This window comes from Scyliorhinus canicula, chromosome 7 (assembly GCF_902713615.1).
Source record: "Scyliorhinus canicula chromosome 7, sScyCan1.1, whole genome shotgun sequence".
NCBI classification, from domain to species: domain Eukaryota; kingdom Metazoa; phylum Chordata; class Chondrichthyes; order Carcharhiniformes; family Scyliorhinidae; genus Scyliorhinus; species Scyliorhinus canicula.
In genome coordinates this window covers 119,888,473-119,906,270 of record NC_052152.1, presented here as the reverse complement: position 1 = coordinate 119,906,270, position 17,798 = coordinate 119,888,473, and the positions used below count along the sequence as shown (strand labels likewise).

At 50.1% G+C, this 17,798-nt stretch overlaps 1 protein-coding gene across 12 annotated transcripts in view; it reads right to left on the bottom strand.

The window, feature by feature from the left end:
- LOC119969323 (MAP7 domain-containing protein 2-like) overlaps positions 1-17,798 on the bottom strand; it is a 262,025-nt gene that overhangs the window by 171,685 nt on the left and 72,542 nt on the right. For 9 of the 12 annotated variants that reach the window (XM_038802804.1, XM_038802802.1, XM_038802811.1 and 6 more), the window contains one exon: positions 2,192-2,355. The exons of 2 other annotated variants lie outside the window; for them this stretch is intronic. In XM_038802804.1, coding sequence (XP_038658732.1) covers positions 2,192-2,355 — 164 coding nt within the window. Of the gene's footprint in view, positions 1-2,191; positions 2,356-17,798 lie in introns of those variants that run through there. One more of the 12 variants, XM_038802814.1, reaches the window with a different exon arrangement.

Sequence of the window (17,798 nt, the reverse complement as noted above, 5' to 3'; positions counted from 1 at the left end):
CAACTCGTGGTGTGGAACGTGTAGTTTTGAGTTTTGGTGAGTTGCTGAAGTCCATCTTGCAGATGGTACACACAGCTGTCACTGTATGTTGGTGGTGGAGGGAGTGAATATTTAATGTTGAGGATGGGGTGCCAGTTAACCAGGCTGTTTTGTCTTGGAAGGTGATGACCTTCATCAGCTGCACATATCCAAGCAAGTGGAAAGTATTCCAACACACTCCTGACTTGTACCTTGTAGATGGTGGACAGGCTTTGGAGAGTCAGGAGGTACTCGATGCAGAATTCCTACTCTTTGACTTGCTCTGGTAGTCACAGTATTAATGTGGCTAGTCCAGTTCAGTTTCTGGTCAATAGTACACCCCCCCCCCCCCCCCACCCAGGATGTTGATGGGTGGAGGATTCAGCAATGCCATTGAATGTCAAGGAGTTAGGAGTTAGAATGTCTTTTGTTGGGGAAGGTCATTGCCTGGCACTTGGATGACACAAGTGTTACTTGCCACTTACCAGCCCAAGCCCTGGTTACCTGGTGACCTGTCCTTTGTTCTGCCCTTGTTACAACCAGAAGTGAAAAGGTTGGTTTCTCGTTTGAGATTTTTAACACTGCAATATCCCATTTGACCCAAACCCACCTGTTTTTGTGGATTATTATTTGACTGAGATAAATTGAGAAAGGTGGATATTCAGCGAGACCTTGGTGTCCTCGTGGATCAGTCGCTGAAAGTAGTCATGCGGGTACAGCAGGCAGAGAAGAAGGCAAATTATAAGTTGGTCTTCTCAGTGAGAGAATTTCAGTATTGGAATAGGGATGCTTTACTGCAATTGTATAGGGCATTGGTGTCTACCTGTGCAGTTTCGATGTCCTTATCTGAGGAAGGATATTTTTGCTATGGAGGGAGTGCAGCAAAGGTTTACCAGGCTGATTCCTGTGTTGGCTGACTGTCATATGGGAAGAGATTAAGTTGTTTAGGATTATATTCATTGGAGTTTAGAAGAGTGAGAAAGGACCTCATAGAAACTTAGAAAATTCTAACAGCACTAGACAGGGTAGATTCAGAGAGAATGCTCTCTATGGTGAAAGTCCAGAACTAGGGGCCATAGTATAAGGGGTAAACCTTTTTGGGACTGAGGTGAGGAGAAATTTTACCCAGAAGAGTGGTGAATCTGTGGAATTCACTACTGCAGAAAGTAGTTGAGGCAAAAACATTTCAAGAAGGAATTAGATTTAGCTCTTGAGGGTAAAGGAATCAAAGGATATGGGGGGGAAGGCAGGATCAGGGTATTGAACTTGATCAGCCATGATCATAATCATAGAATCCCTACAGTGCAGAAGGAGGCCAAGCAGCGCATCGAGTCTGGACTGACCTTCAAAGGGCATTCCACCCAAGCCCACCCTCCCGCCCTATCCTGATAACCCCTTAACCTACCCTTACACATCTTTGAACACGAAGGGACAATTTATCATGACCAATCCACCTAACCCGCACACCTTTGGAGTGTGGGAGGAAACTGGAGCAGCCGGAGGAAACCCACGCAGACACGGGGAGAACGACTCCGCACAGAAAGTCACCCAAGGCCGGAATTGAATCTGGGTCCCTGGTGCTGTGAAGCAGCAATGCTAACACCTGTGCCACTGTGTTGCCATAATGAATGGCGCAGCAGGTGTGAAGGGCCAAATGGCGTCCTCCTGCTTCTATTTTCTATGTATGTTTCTCTGAGTCTTAATTCCTCCTATGCTTCCGAGTAATAAAGCCAAACATCCTATAAACCTTTTGTGAAAGTATCAGCTACCTACCACATTAACAGATTCTGCTCATATACCCCACCCGGTCTCTCTGTTCCGAAAACCCTTTTAACACTGTATGATTGGCCCTCCTTGTCTTTTCTTCCCAAGTGCATCATTTCACACTTGTCAGCATTACATTTCATCTGTTTGCTCATTTCACCAGTCTGTCTGCCACATTCTGAAGCTCGCTAATTTAACCTTGGTTCGATTTACAAACTATGTAAGGTCTGCAAATCTCGACTGATGGCTGTAAATCTAAGTTCAGAGCAATGCTGTATATTTCCCTCGAGTTTGATAAAACAACCAAGCCCCGTGACCAAAGCAAAAAGCAAAATCCAGGATATTTCAAGAAATTGGGACAATAAGCTTTGAAGAAAAGCTGAAAAATAAACAACACAAAGCAACTCACCTTCTCTTCTTCAAGCTTCTGCCTTCTTTTTTCCTCAACAGCCGCTCTTCTCTGCTCCTCCCTCTGGCGCTGCTCTTCCAGCTTTCTCCACCGTTCTTCCATCTGTTTCTCATAGAGAAGTCGAGCGCGCTTCTCCTTCTGGAGGATCTGTTGTTCTCTCACAGCTGCCGGGAGAGCAGAACATCAGTGAACCAGGAGCTCGGACCTCGCTCCAATCGGCAGAACCAACAGCAACAGAACTTACAGCCGTACAGGCAAATAAACCGCTTAAACTGCCATTAAAAAACTCCAATACACAAGGAAGAGATGGCGAGCATCAGCGAGAGGACTAGACTTGTCATCACAAAGACGGGATTTTCCAATTGTAACCCCCACCGGCAGATTAGGAAGTATTTTGAGAACAAGTCCATAAACACTTGAGTATGAGTTATATCTTGCCGTATAATTAAATCCTTGGTGGTCACATTCTGTTTTTAGATGAAGTTCAGCACATATGAAGAGCATGGAGTGGATGCAGAGTAACCCTCCTCTTAATTAACCCTCGCTTTCAAGGTGGATCTGGCATGTTCTTGACTGGGTCAGAAATGTAATCTGGTGGGAGATAAGTGTCTTTCCTCGATAACTCTTGATTGGAGTGAACCCCTGGACTTGTTTGGATCAGCTGAAGGGGTCAGAAAGCAATGTTATAGAGTGTTTGTTTCCCTTATTGTCTTTGGTCTTTTTTAGATATTAGAATTCCGACAGTGCAGGAGGCCATTCGGCCCATCGAGTCTGCACCAACTCTCTGAAAGAGCACCCTACCTAGGCCCACTCCCCCATCCTATCCCCATAACCCCATTCAACCTGCACATCTTTGGACACTAAAAACAATTCAGCATGGCTATTCCACCTAACCTGCACATCTTTGGACTGTGGGAGGAAATCAGAGCACCCAGAGGATATCCACGCAGACACAGGGAGAACGTGCAAACTCCACACAGTTAGTCACCCCCAATCTCACAGGAGTTTACCTTACGGAAAGATGTAGGACGTGTCATGCCATGCTGTATAATACTTACCAACACACTCAGTCCCCCACTGGCCCTGCAGCAATGTATTGCGCTGCGCGATCATTAATGAGGGTTGAGTGGGATCTCTGCACCTCATTGAGGTGAAAGCCCCATTCTCTGGCTGGCTGCTCCATCAGTCAAATAAGCAAAGCCTTGTGATGGGATAATTTGGGGAGATTAGGGAAAGAGACTGTGGTGGGGGGGGGGGGGGGGGGGGGGGGGAAGGGCTGGGTTTAAGGGAGGGAGCACGTAGTAAGGAAGGGTTCAACCTTCAGGGGCTGCCCCACAATCAGCAAAGATCAGCTCCTGAACAGCAACACCGCCCCCTCCACCCACTTCCCAGGCTGCCCGCTCCCACCTGACTGTCCACACCAAAGGTGTTATGCCATGGGTAGTGTAATATCAGGGTCAATTGATAATAAGCCTCAGTAACCCTTGATTGTTCATTCACATATGGCAGGCAAGCTGCCAACTTCAGCACCTATCCATAGGTGAGTGGGTAGGTGATGCGATAGGCTCCCAGCCCATTTTTGTTGAAGAAGTGAGTGAAATACTTATGGACTTCCAGAGGAAATTTAATGAAGTCCCTCCCTTTCATCCATGGGATGTGGGTGTTGCCCATCCCCAATTGTCCTTGAACCGAGTGGTTTGTTCGGCCATTTCAGAGGGAAGTTCAGAGTCAACCACAAAGCTGTGGGTCTGGAGTCACATGTAGACCAGACCAGGTAAGGCTGGAAAATTTCCTCCTCTACACGACAGGTGGATTTTTATGACAATCAGCAAAGGTTATCAGACTTTTAATTGTCATTTAATGGTCACAGTAAGAAGTCTTTCAACACCAGGTTAAAGTCCAACAGGTATGTTTCGAATCACTAGCTTTCAGAGCACAGCTCCTTCATCAGATGAGACTTCTTACTGTGCCCACCCCAGTCCAACGACGGCATCTCCACATCATTTAACGGTCATTAGACTTTTAATTATTTATTGAATTCAAATTTCACCATCTGCTGTGGTGGGATTCGAACCTGTGTTCCCAGAGCATTACCCTAGGTCTCTGCATTACTAGCCCAGTGACAATATTGCTGTGCCATTGCCACCCCTTTGTAGAACTGCAATTGAAGCTCATGGAATTGAAGGTAAATTATTGACCATGGTATGACATTGGCTGAATGCCAAGAGACAGAGGGTAGGGATAATGGGCTGGTACTGTAATTGACAGGATGTGGCTAGTAATGCCCCACAAAGATCTGTGTTGAGACTTTAACAATAAATTGTGATTATTAACACTCTAAATGATGCAATATAGCCCCACCTCATTCCCCATACACCCCCCCCCCCCCCCAAAACTCCCACTCCTCCCTTACTTTTCCAAATTTACATGTGGCACATGAAGAGATGATGTTGTAAGTAGTGTAGAATAAAACAGAAATTACAAAGTGTCATTAATAGATAAAGTAAATGGTTAAATGGTTCTCTTATGAGGACGGGTTAGACAGGTTGGGTCTGAACTCATTGGAGTTTAGTAGATTGTGAGGTGATTTTATTGAAACATACAGGAGACATGACGGGGTGGGGGCATACTGAGAGAATCATGGGGGAACCTAGAACTAAGGGACACAATTTAAAAACAAGGGGGTCCCCTATTTTTTTTTTAAATAATTTTTATTGAAATTTTTCGATACAAACATTTACCCCTACTACATTTTAAATTATAACACAACAAATCCCCCCTGGAATATCCTCCCCACGCCCTCCCCCCCCGCGCGCACCCCCCCCACCCCTCCCCCCCCCCCCCCCCCCCCCACCCCCGCGCTACCAGTCTAGCAACCAAACCGTTTTTCCCTTTCTGCCGATGGCCTCGGGCAGTCATTGCCCGCGACCCCCCGCTGACGTGCTCCCTTCGTTGCTATCCCCCCCCCCCCTCCCTTCCCCCCCCCCCCTTTCTCCCCGGGTTGCTGCTGTTTCGGCCTCCAGTTCCTATCTCTGATCCAGAAAGTCAAGGAAGGGCTGCCACCGCCGGAAGAACCCCCGTACCGACCCTCTCAGGGCGAATTTGATTCTTTCCAATTGGATGAAGCTTGCCATGTCGTTTAACCAGGTGTTAACACTTGGTGGCCTTGTGTCCCTCCACTGAATCAAGATCCTTCTCCGAGCTACCAAGGACGCAAAGGCCAATATTCCGGCCTCCCCTGCCTCTTGTACTCCTGGCTCCACCCCAACCCCAAAAATCGCTAGCCCCCACCCTGGTTTGACCCTGGTTCCCACCACTCTCGATACCGTCCCCGCCACCCCCTCCCAGAACTCTTCCAGTGCCGGGCACATCCAGAACATATGTACATGGTTCGCAGGGCTTCCCGAACACCTAACACACCTGTCCTCACCCCCGAAGAACCGACTCATCCTAGTCCCCGTCATATGGGCTCTATGCAGCACCTTAAATTGGATGAGGCCCAACCTTGCGCACGACGACGACGAATTGACCCTCTCTAAGGCATCCGCCCATGTCCCATCTTCTATCTGCTCTCCCAGCTCCGCTTCCCACTTGTCTTTCAGCTCCTCTATCGATACCTCCTCCACCTCCTGCATTATTTTGTAGATGTCCGAGACCTTCCCTTCTCCGACCCAGACCCCTGACAGCACCCTATCACTCACCCCTCTATCGGGTAGCAAGGGAAATCCTTCCACCTGTCGTCTGGCAAATGCCTTCACCTGCAGGTATCTAAACGTGTTCCCCGGGGGGAGCTCAAATTTCTCCTCCAGCTCTCCCAGGCTCGCAAACCTCCCCTCTATGAACATGTCCCTCAGTTGCCTGATGCCCGCCCTGTGCCAGCTCTGGAATCCCCCGCCAGTGTTCCCCGGGACAAATCTGTGGTTCCCTCTCAGTGGCGCCGCCATCAGACCCCCCACTTCCCCCCTGTGTCGCCTCCACTGCCCCCAGATTTTAAGGGTGGCCGCCACTACCGGACTCGTGGTATACCTTGTGGGGGGGAGCGGCCATGGTGCCGTTACTAGCGCCCCCAGGCTTGTATTGCCGCAGGACGCCCTCTCCATACGTTTCCAAGCTGCCCCCTCCCCCTCCATCACCCACTTGCGCACCATCGATGCGTTCGCCGCCCAGTAGTATCCAGAAAGATTGGGTAGCGCTAATCCTCCACTGTCCCTACTCCGTTCCAAGAAAATCCTTCTCACTCTAGGGGTGCCATGTGCCCACACATAGCCCATAATGCTGCTAGTTACCTTCTTGAAGAAGGCCCTGGGGAGAAAGATGGGCAAGCACTGGAACAGAAACAAGAACCTCGGGAGGACCGTCATTTTGACTGACTGCACCCTCCCTGCTAGCGACAGCGGTACCATGTCCCACCTCTTGAACTCCTCCTCCATCTGCTCCACCAGCCTTGAAAAGTTCAGCTTGTGGAGGGTCCCCCAGTTCCTTGCCACCTGCACCCCTAAGTACCTGAAGCTCTTTACTGCTCTCTTAAAGGGGAGCCGCCCAATTCCCTCCCCCTGATCTCCCGGGTGTATCACAAAGACCTCACTTTTACCCACATTTAATTTATATCCCGAAAAGTCCCCAAACTCCGCTAGTATTTCCATTACCTCCGGCATTCCCCCTTCCGGGTCTGCCACATACAACAACAAATCATCCGCATAGAGTGATACCCGATGTTCCTCCCCTCCCCTTGTCAGTCCTCTCCACCCCCCTGAACCCCTCAGTGCCATCGCCAACGGTTCGATCGCTAATGCAAATAGTAAGGGGGATAGGGGGCATCCCTGCCTGGTACCTCGATGGAGCCCAAAATACTCTGACCTCCTCCCGTTTGTAACCACACTCGCCATCGGGGCCGAATACAGCAGCTTCACCCACTTGATAAATCCCTCCCCAAACCCAAACCGTTCCAGCGTCTCCCACAGATATTCCCACTCCACCCTATCGAATGCCTTCTCTGCATCCAGTGCTACCACTATCTCAGCCTCCCCCTCCACTGCTGGCATCATAATCACATTCAACAGTCTCCGGACATTTGTGTTAAGTTGTCGTCCCTTTACGAACCCCGTCTGGTCCTCATGGATTACCCCTGGCACACAATCCTCTATTCTGGTTGCCAGGACCTTTGCCAACAGTTTGGCATCTACATTCAAGAGGGAGATAGGCCTGTAGGACCCGCACTGTACAGGGTCTTTGTCCCGCTTCAGGATCAAGGAGATCAGGGCCTGTGACATTGTCGGGGGCAGAACCCCCCCCTCTCGCGCCTCATTGAAGGCTCGCACCAGCACTGGACCCACCAAGTCCACATACTTCTTATAAAATTCCACCGGGAACCCATCCGGCCCCGGCGCCTTCCCCGCCTGCATCTGGCCTATCCCTTTAACTAGCTCCTGCAGCTCTATCGGCGCCCCCAGCCCCTCCACCCGTTCCTCCTGGACCTTTGGGAACCTCAATCTATCGAGGAAGTTCTCCATTCCCCCCCTCCTCCTGGGCGGCTCAGACCGGTACAGTTCCCTGTAGAAATCCCTGAAGACCCCGTTCACCTCTTGCCCCTTCTGCACTACGTTCCCTCCCTTCTCTCTCACTCCCCCAATCTCTCTGGCTGCATCTCGCTTGCGCAGCTGGTGTGCCAGCATCCTGCTCGCCTTTTCCCCGTACTCATAGACCGCGCCCTGTGCCCTTCTCCATTGCGTCTCCGCCTTCCTAGTGGTCAGTAGGTCAAACTGGGCCTGTAAACTGCGCCGCTCCCTCAACAGCCCCTCCTCTGGTGTCTCCGCATATCTCCTGTCCACTTCTATAAGTTCCCCCACCAGTCTCTCCCTCTCCTGCCTCTCCTTCCTTTCTCTGTGTGCCCTTATGGAGATCAGCTCTCCTCTGATCACTGCTTTCAGGGCCTCCCAGACTATCCCCACCTTCACCTCGCCCGTGTCGTTCGTGCCCAGATATCTCTCAATGCCCTTCCGGACCCTTCCGCACACCTCATCGTCCGCCAGCAGCCCCACATCCAGGCGCCACAACGGGCGCTGGTCCCGTGCTTCCCCCAGTTCTACCTCTACCCAGTGTGGTGCATGGTCCGAAATCGCAATGGCCGAGTACTCCGTGTCCTGCACTCTCGAAATCAGCCCCCTGCTCAGTACAAAAAAGTCTATTCTGGAGTACACCCTGTGGACGTGGGAGAAAAAAGAATACTCCCTCGCCCTTGGCCTGCCAAATCTCCAAGGGTCTACCCCCCCCCATCTGCTCCATGAACCCCCTTAGCACCTCTGCCGCTGCCGGCCTCCTATTCGTCCTGGAACTCGATCTGTCCAGCCCAGGGTCGAGCACTGTATTGAAGTCCCCCCCCATGATCAGGCCCCCTGCCTCCAGACCCGGAATGAGGCCCAACAGGCGCCTCATAAAACCCGCGTCATCCCAATTCGGGGCATACACATTCACCAGCACCACATTCTCTCCCTGCAGCCTACCCTTCACCATCACGTACCTACCCTCCTTATCTGCTACCACCTGCGCCGCCACGAACGACACCCTCTTTCCCACCAAAATCGCCACCCCCCGGTTCTTTGCGTCCAAGCCTGAGTGGAACACCTGTCCCACCCACCCCCTTCTCAGGCGTACCTGGTCTACTACTCTCAAGTGAGTCTCCTGCAACATTGCCACATCCGCCTGCAGTCCCTTTAGGTGTGAAAAAACCCTTGATCTCTTGACCGGCCCATTCAGCCCCCTCACGTTCCAAGTAATCAACCGGGTCGCGGAGCGACCCGTCCCTTTCCCCTGTCTATTAGCCATGTCCTGTCCCCTGTTCGCCCCGGGTCGACCCTCCCCTTCTGACCCGTTCCCCATGGCGATGGCCCCTCCCCCTCTCTCCTCCCGTTCTTCCCTTCCCGTCCTCGGCCTTTCCAGCAGCAACCCGGTATCCCCCCGTAACCCCCCTTCCCCCCCCCCCCCCCCCCCCCCCCCCTGGCTAGGACCCCTCCTAGCCGCGGTGTATCCACCATCGTACTCCCGAGAGTCAGCTGGTTTTCGCTGACCCGGCTGCCCCTGCCACACTCCGACTCCTCCCGATGTGGGGGGGGAGGGGCCTCCCCCCCCCCTTGCCATCCCTCTCTGACCCCGCTTCAGCGCGGGAAAAGCCGCCATTGCTGGCCACACCCCACTCTTCTCTCCTCCCCCTTCCTCCGTCCCGCGCGCGGGAAACAGGGGAAAGCCCGCGCTTTCGCCCGGCCACACCCTACCCCGCCATCTTCAATTCCACCCCCGTCCCCATCCAAGCCCATAAAGAAGCCCCCTTAAAACGAGAGGAAGAAAAAGAGAAAAGAAAACACGCATAACCAACTTGCACCCCCCCCCGTCCCGCCTCCCCAACTTAACAATATAACAATATAAATAACAAATCTCAAATAAATACATAAATACATAACTATGCCTGCATAACTAAATAACTACCCAATAATAACGTATTTAACCATCACCCTCCATCGAACAGAACAGTAACCATAACCCTTAAAGAACAGATCAAAAAACAGTAAAAAAGCCCCCCCTACAACAACAATAATTAAGGGAAGTTGGCAACGGGAAGAGACACACAAAAAGGAACAAAGAAACCCCCCATAACACAAGTTTCAAAGGAACCAAACGATCCATCAACTTTAACCAAGTTCCGACCTGGCCTAAGAAAGACATGGGCCACTTGATCAGTCAAGGGTACTCGGGCGGCCTCGACCGCCGGCGTTCCCAAGTTCTAGTTCAGGTCCAGCTTTTCCTCCCGAACAAAAGTCCATGCCTCCTCTGGGGTCTCAAAGTAATGGTGCTGGTCCTTGTAGGTGACCCACAAACGCGCTGGCTGCAGCATTCCGAACTTGATCCTCTTTGCGTGCAGCACCGCCTTCGTCCGGTTAAACCGGGCCCGCCGCTTTGCCACCTCCGCACTCCAGTCCTGATATATCCGCACCGTCGAATTCTCCCATTTGCTGCTTTTCTCCCTCTTGGCCCACCTCAGCACTTTCTCCCGATCACAGAAACGCTGGAATCGCACCAGCACCGCCCTCGGGGGCTCGTTCGCCCTAGGCCGCCTAGCCATGACCCGATATGCTTCTTCCAGCTCCAGGGGCGATGGACCGGCCCCCTCTCCCATCAGGGAGCTCAGCATCTCCGCTACATATTTCGGGAGATCAGGCCCCTCCAGGCCTTCTGCTAGGCCCAGGATCCTCAAGTTCTTCCGCCTCATTCGAGTGTCCAGCTCCTCAAAGCGGCTCTGCCATTTCAGGTGGAGTGCCTCGTGCACCTCCACCTTTCCCACGAGGACCGTGGCCTCCTCCTCCCTTGCAGTCATCTCCTGCTGCAGCTCTCTTATCGACGCCTCTTGGGTCGCCTGGGCCCCCATCAGCCTTGTGGTCGTCGCGTTCATAGACTCTAAGAGTTCCACTTTCAGCTCCGTAAAACACCGGAGGAGAGCGGCCTGCTGCTCCTCCGCCCATTTTCTCCAATCTTCTAGTGCGCCACCGGCCGCCATTTTGGTCCTCTTCCCCCGCTTTTTTCGGGGAGCTGCTGCCGCTTTTTTTGTCGCCCCACTCCGAGTACCGACCATAAAGTTGGTCTCACTCTCCTCAGGGAGCCTTCCCCCACCGGGATTTGTCTTTACAGTACCGTCGGGGCCCTCCAATCGGCCCTTAAACACCTTTGTCGCAGGAGCTGCCAAATGTGCGACTTAGCTGGTCATAGCCGCAACCGGAAGTCCAGGGGGTCCCCTATTAAGACAGAGATCAGGAGGAATTCCTTCTCTTTGGAATTCTCTTCCTCAGAGAGCAGTGGAGGCTGGATCATGGAATATCTTATGACTGAGATGGATGGATTTTTGATCGACAAGGGATATGGGAGTACAAGCCACAGTCAGGCCAGCCATAATCGTAATGAATGGTGGAGCAGACTCGATGAGCTGAATGGCCTATTTCTGCTCCTATTTCATTTGATATTATGATCTTAAACTTTGGCAAATAGAACATAGAACATAGAACGATACAGCGCAGTACAGGCCCTTCGGCCCTCGATGTTGCACCGACATGGAAAAAATCTAAAGGCCATCTAACCTACACTATGCCCTTATCATCCATATGCTTATCCAATAAATTTTTTAATGCCCTCAATGTTGGCGTGTTCACTACTGTTGCAGGTAGGGCATTCCACGGCCTCACCACTCTTTGCGTAAAAAACCCACCTCTGACCTCTGTCCTATATCTATTACCCCTCAATTTAAGGCTATGTCCCCTCGTGCTAGCCACCTCCATCCGCGGGAGAAGGCTCTCGCTGTCCACCCTATCTAACCCTCTGATCATTTTGTATGCCTCTATTAAGTCACCTCTTAATCTTCTTCTCTCTAACGAAAACAACCTCAAGTCCATCAGCCTTTCCTCATAAGATTTTCCCTCCATACCAGGCAACATCCTGGTAAATCTCCTCTGCACCCGTTCCAAAGCTTCCACGTCCTTCCGAAAAATGAGGCGACCAGAACTGTACGCAATACTCCAAATGCGGCCGTACTAGAGTTTTGTATAACTGCAGCATGACCTCATGGCTCCGGAACTCAATCCCTCTACCAATAAAGGCCAACACACCATAGGCCTTCTTCACAACCCTATCAACCTGGGTGGAAACTTTCAGGGATCTATGTATATGGACACCGAGGTCCTTCTGCTCATCCACACTACCAAGAATTTTACCATTAGCCAAATATTCCGCATTTCTGTTATTCTTTCCAAAGTGAATCACCTCACACTTCTCCACATTAAACTCCATTTGCCACCTCTCAGCCCAGCTCTGCAGCTTATCTATGTCCCTCTGTAACCTACAACATCCTTCCGCACTGTCTACAACTCCACCGACTTTAGTGTCGTCTGCAAATTTACTCACCCATCCTTCTGCGCCCTCCTCTAGGTCATTTATAAAAATGACAAACAGCAACGGCCCCAGAACAGATCCTTGTGGTACGCCACTCGTAACTGAACTCCATTCTGAACATTTCCCATCAACTACCACTCTCTGTCTTCTTTCAACTAGCCAATTTCTGATCCACATCTCTAAATCACCCTCAATCCCCAGCCTTCGTATTTTCTGCAATAGCCGACCGTGGGGAACCTTATCAAACGCTTTACTGAAATCCATATACACCACATCAACTGCTCTACCCTCGTCTACCTGTTCAGTCACCTTCTCAAAGAACTCGATAAGGTTTGTGAGGCATGACCTACCCTTCACAAAACCATGCTGACTGTCCCTAATCATATTATTCCTATCTAGATGATTATAAATCGTATCTTTTATAATCCTCTCCAAGACTTTACCCACCACAGACGTTAGGCTCACCGGCCTATAGTTACCGGGGTGATCTCTACTCCCCTTCTTGAACAAAGGGACCACATTTGCTATCCTCCAGTCCTCTGGCACTATTCCTGTAGCCAATGATGACCTAAAAATCAAAGCCAAAGGCTCAGCAATCTCTTCGCTGGCTTCCCAGAGAATCCTAGGATAAATCCCATCAGGCCCCGGGGACTTATCTATTTTCACCTTGTCCAGAATTGCCAACACTTCTTCCCTACGCACCTCAATGCCATCTATTCTAATAGACTGGGTCTCAGCATTCTCCTCCACAATATTATCTTTTTCTTGAGTGAATACTGACGATAAGTATTCATTTAGTATCTCGCTTATCTCCTCAGCCTCCACACACAACTTCCCACCACTGTCCTTGACTGGCCCTACTCTTACCCTAGTCATTCTTTTATTCCTGACATACCTATAGAAAGCTTTTGGGTTTTCCTTGATCCTACCTGCCAAAGACTTCTCATGTCCCCTCCTTGCTCGTCTCAGCTCTCTCTTTAGATCCTTCCTCGCTTCCTTGTAACTATCAAGCGCCCCAACTGAAACTTCACGCCTCATCTTCACATAGGCCTCCTTCTTCCTCTTAACAAGAGATTCCACTTCTTTGGTAAACCACGGTTCCCTCGCTCGACCCCTTCCTCCCTGCCTGACTGGTACGTACTTATCAAGAACATGCAATAGCTGTCCCTTGAACAAACTCCACATATCCAGTGTGCCCAACCCTTGCAGCCTACTTCTCCAACCAACACATCCTAAGTCATGTCTAATGGCATCATAATTGCCCTCCCCCAGCTATAACTCTTGCCCTGCGGGGTATACTTATCCCTTTCCATCACTAACGTAAAGGTCACCGAATTGTGGTCACTGTTTCCAAAGTGCTCACCTACCTCCAGATCTAACACCTGGCCTGGTTCATTACCCAAAACCAAATCCAATGTGGCCTCGCCTCTTGTTGGCCTGTCAACATATTGTGTCAGGAAACCCTCCTGCACACATTGTACAAAGAATGACCCATCTAATGTACTCGAACTATATCTTTTCCAGTCAATATTTGGAAAGTTAAAGTCTCCCATAACAACTACCCTGTTACTTTCGCTCTTTTCCAGAATCATCTTCGCCATCCTTTCCTCTACATCCCTAGAACTATTAGGTGGCCTATAGAAAACTCCCAACAGGGTGACCTCTCCTTTCCTGTTTCTAACCTCAGCCCATACTACCTCAGAAGAAGAGTCCCCATCTAGCATCCTTTCCGCCACCGTAATACTGTCCTTGACTAGCTGCGCCACACCTCCCCCTCTTTTGCCCCCTTCTCTGAGCTTACTAAAACACCTAAACCCCGGAACCTGCAACAACCATTCCTGTCCCTGCTCTATCCATGTCTCTGAAATGGCCACAACATCGAAGTCCCAGGTACCAACCCATGCTGCCAGTTCCCCTACCTTATTTCGTATACTCCTGGCATTGAAGTAGACACACTTCAAACCACCTTCAAACCAGTTACAGTCAGGGGAAAGAAAAGTTACAGTCAGGGGAAAGTAAATTAACAGGCAGACAGTGCAGGGATCCCTCGTGGCCATTCCCCTTCAAAACAAGTATACCGTTTTGGATGCTGTTGGGGGGGATGACCTACCGGGGGAAGGCCCCAGCGGCCAGGTCTCTGGCACTGAGTCTGGCTCTGGGGCTCAGAAGGGAAGGGGGGAGCATAGAAAAGCAATAGTAATAGGAGATTCAATGGTTAGGGGAATAGATAGGAGATTCTGTGGTCGCGAGCGAGACTCCCGAAAGGTATGTTGCCTCCCGGGTGCCAGGGCCAGGGATGTCTCTGATCGTGTCTTCAGGATCCTGAAGGGGGAGGGTGAGCAGCCAGAAGTCGTGGTGCACATTGGTACCAACGATGTAGGTAGGAAAAAGGGTGTGGAGGTAATAAACAAGTTTAGGGAGTTAGGCTGGAAGTTAAGGGCCAGGACAGACAGAGTTGTCATCTCTGGTTTGTTGCCGGTGCCACGTGATAGCGAGGCTAGGAATAGGGAGAGAGTGCAGTTGAACACGTGGCTGCAGGAATGGTGTAGGAGGGAGGGCTTCAGGTATTTGGATAATTGGAGCGCATTCTGGGGAAGGTGGGACCTGTACAAGCAGGACGGGTTGCATCTGAACCAGAGGGGCACCAATATCCTGGGGGGGAGGTTTTCTAGTACTCTTCGGGAGGGTTTAAACTAATTTGGCAGGGGAATGGGAACCGGATCTGTAGTCCAGCAACTAAGGTAGACGATAGTCAGGACGCCAAAGCACGTAGTGATGCAGTGAGGAAGGTAACAATGACAAAGGAGAGTACTTGCAGGCAAGGAGATGGGTTGAAGTGTGTATACTTTAATGCAAGAAGCATCAGGAATAAGGTGGGTGAACTTAATGCATGGATCGGTACTTGGGACTACGATGTGGTGGCCATCACGGAAACTTGGATAGAAGAGGGGCAGAAATGGTTGTTGGAGGTCCCTGGTTATAGATGTTTCAACAAGATTAGGGAGGATGGTAAAAGAGGTGGGGGGGTGGCATTGTTAATTAGAGATAGTATAACAGCTGCAGAAAGGCAGTTCGAGGGGGATCTGCCTACTGAGGTAATATGGGTTGAAGTTAGAAATAGGAAAGGAGCAGTCACCTTGTTGGGTGTGTTCTATAGGCCCCCCAATAGCAGCAGAGATGTGGAGGAACAGATTGGGAAACAGATTCTGGAAAGGTGCAGAAGTCACAGGGTAGTAGTCATGGGCGACTTCAACTTCCCAAACATTGAGTGGAAACTCTTTAGATCAAATAGTTTGGATGGGGTAGTGTTTGTGCAGTGTGTCCAGGAAGCTTTTCTAACACAGTATGTAGATTGTCCGACCAGAGGGGAGGCCATATTGGATTTAGTACTTGGTAATGAACCAGGGCAGGTGATAGATTTGTTAGTGGGGGAGCATTTTGGAGGTAGTGACCACAATTCTGTGACTTTCACTTTAGTAATGGAGAGGGATAGGTGCGAGCAACAGGGCAAGGTTTATAATTGGGGGAAGGGTAAATACAATGCTGTCAGACAAGAATTGAAGTGCAGAAGTTGGGAACATAGGCTGTCAGGGAAGGACACAAGTGAAATGTGGAACTTGTTCAAGGATCAGGTACTGCGTGTCTTTGATATGTATGTCCCTGTCAGGCAGGGAAGAGATGGTCGAGTGAGGGAACCATGGTTGACAAGAGAGGTTGAATGTCTTGTTAAGAGGAAGAAGGAGACTTATGTAAGGCTGAAGAAACAAGGTTCAGACAGGGCGCTGGAGGGATACAAGATAGCCAGGAGGGAACTGAAGAAAGGGATTAGGAGAGCTAAGAGAGGGCATGAAAAATCCTTGGCGGGTAGGATCAAGGAAAACCCCAAGGCCTTTTACACATACGTGAGAAATATGAGAATGACTAGAGTGAGAGTAGGTCCGATTAAGGACAGTAGCGGGAGATTGTGTATTGAGTCTGAAGAGATAGGAGAGGTCTTGAACAAGTATTTTTCTTCAGTATTTACAAATGAGAGGGGCCATATTGTTGGAGAGGACAGCGTGAAGCAGACTGATAAGCTTGAGGAGATACTTGTCAGGAAGGAAGATGTGTTGCGCGTTTTGAAAAACTTGAGGATAGACAAGTCCCCCGGGCCTGACGGGATATATCCAAGGATTCTATGGGAAGCAAGAAATGAAATTGCAGAGCCGTTGGCAATGATCTTTTCATCCTCGCTGTCAACAGGGGTGGTACCAGAGGATTGGAGAGTGGCGAATGTCGTGCCCCTGTTCAAGAAAGGGAATAGGGATAACCCTGGGAATTACAGGCCAGTTAGTCTTACTTCGGTGGTAGGCAAAGTAATGGAAAGGGTACTGAGGGATAGGATTTCTGAGCATCTGGAAAGGCATTGCTTGATTAGGGATAGTCAGCACGGATTTGTGAGGGGTAGGTCTTGCCTTACAAGTCTTATTGAATTCTTTGAGGAGGTGACCAAGCATGTGGATGAAGGTAAAGCAGTGGATGTAGTGTACATGGATTTTAGTAAGGCATTTGATAAGGTTCCCCATGGTAGGCTTATGCAGAAAGTAAGGAGGCATGGGATAGTGGGAAATTTGGCCAGTTGGATAACAACTGGCTAACCGATAGAAGACAGAGAGTTGTGGTGGATGGCAAATATTCAGCCTGGAGCCCAGTTATCAGTGGCGTACCGCAGGGATCAGTTCTGGGTCCTCTGCTGTTTGTGATTTTCATTAACGACTTGGATGAGGGAGTTGAAGGGTGGGTCAGTAAATTTGCAGATGATACGAAGATTGGTGGAGTTGTGGATAGTGAGGAGGGCTGTTGTCGGCTTCAAAGAGACATAGATAGAATGCAGAGCTGGGCTGAGAAGTGGCAGATGGAGTTTAACCCTGACAAGTGTGAGGTTGTCCATTTTGGAAGGACAAATCTGAATGCGGAATACAGGGTTAATGGTAGGGTTCTTGGCAATGTGGAGGAGCAGAGAGATCTTGGGGTCTATGTTCATTGTTCTTTGAAAGTTTCCACTCAAGTGGATAGAGCTGTGAAGAAGGCCTATGGTGTGCTAGCGTTCATTAGCAGAGGGATTGAATTTAAGAGCCGTGAGGTGATGATGCAGCTGTACAAAACCTTGGTCAGGCCACATTTGGAGTACTGTGTGCAGTTCTGGTCACCTCATTTTAGGAAGGATGTGGAAGCTTTGGAAAAGGTGCAAAGGAGATTTACCAGGATGTTGCCTGGAATGGAGAGTAGGTCTTATGAGGAAAGGTTGAGGGTGCTAGGCCTTTTCTCATTAGAACGGAGAAGGATGAGGGGCGACTTGATAGAGGTTTATAAGATGATCAGGGGAATAGATAGAGTAGATAGTCAGAGACTTTTTCCCCGGGTGGAACACACCATTACAAGGGGACATAAATTTAAGATAAATGGTGGAAGATATAGAGGGGATGTCAGAGGTAGGTTCTTTACCCAGAGAGTAGTGGGGGCATGGAATGCACTGCCTGTGGTAGTAGTTGAGTCGGAAAATTTATGGACCTTCAAACGGCTATTGGATAGGTACTTGGATTAGGGTAGAATAAGGGAGTGTAGGTTAACTTCTTAAGGGCAGCACGGTAGCATTGTGGATAGCACAATTGCTTCACAGCTCCAGGGTCCCAAGTTCGAT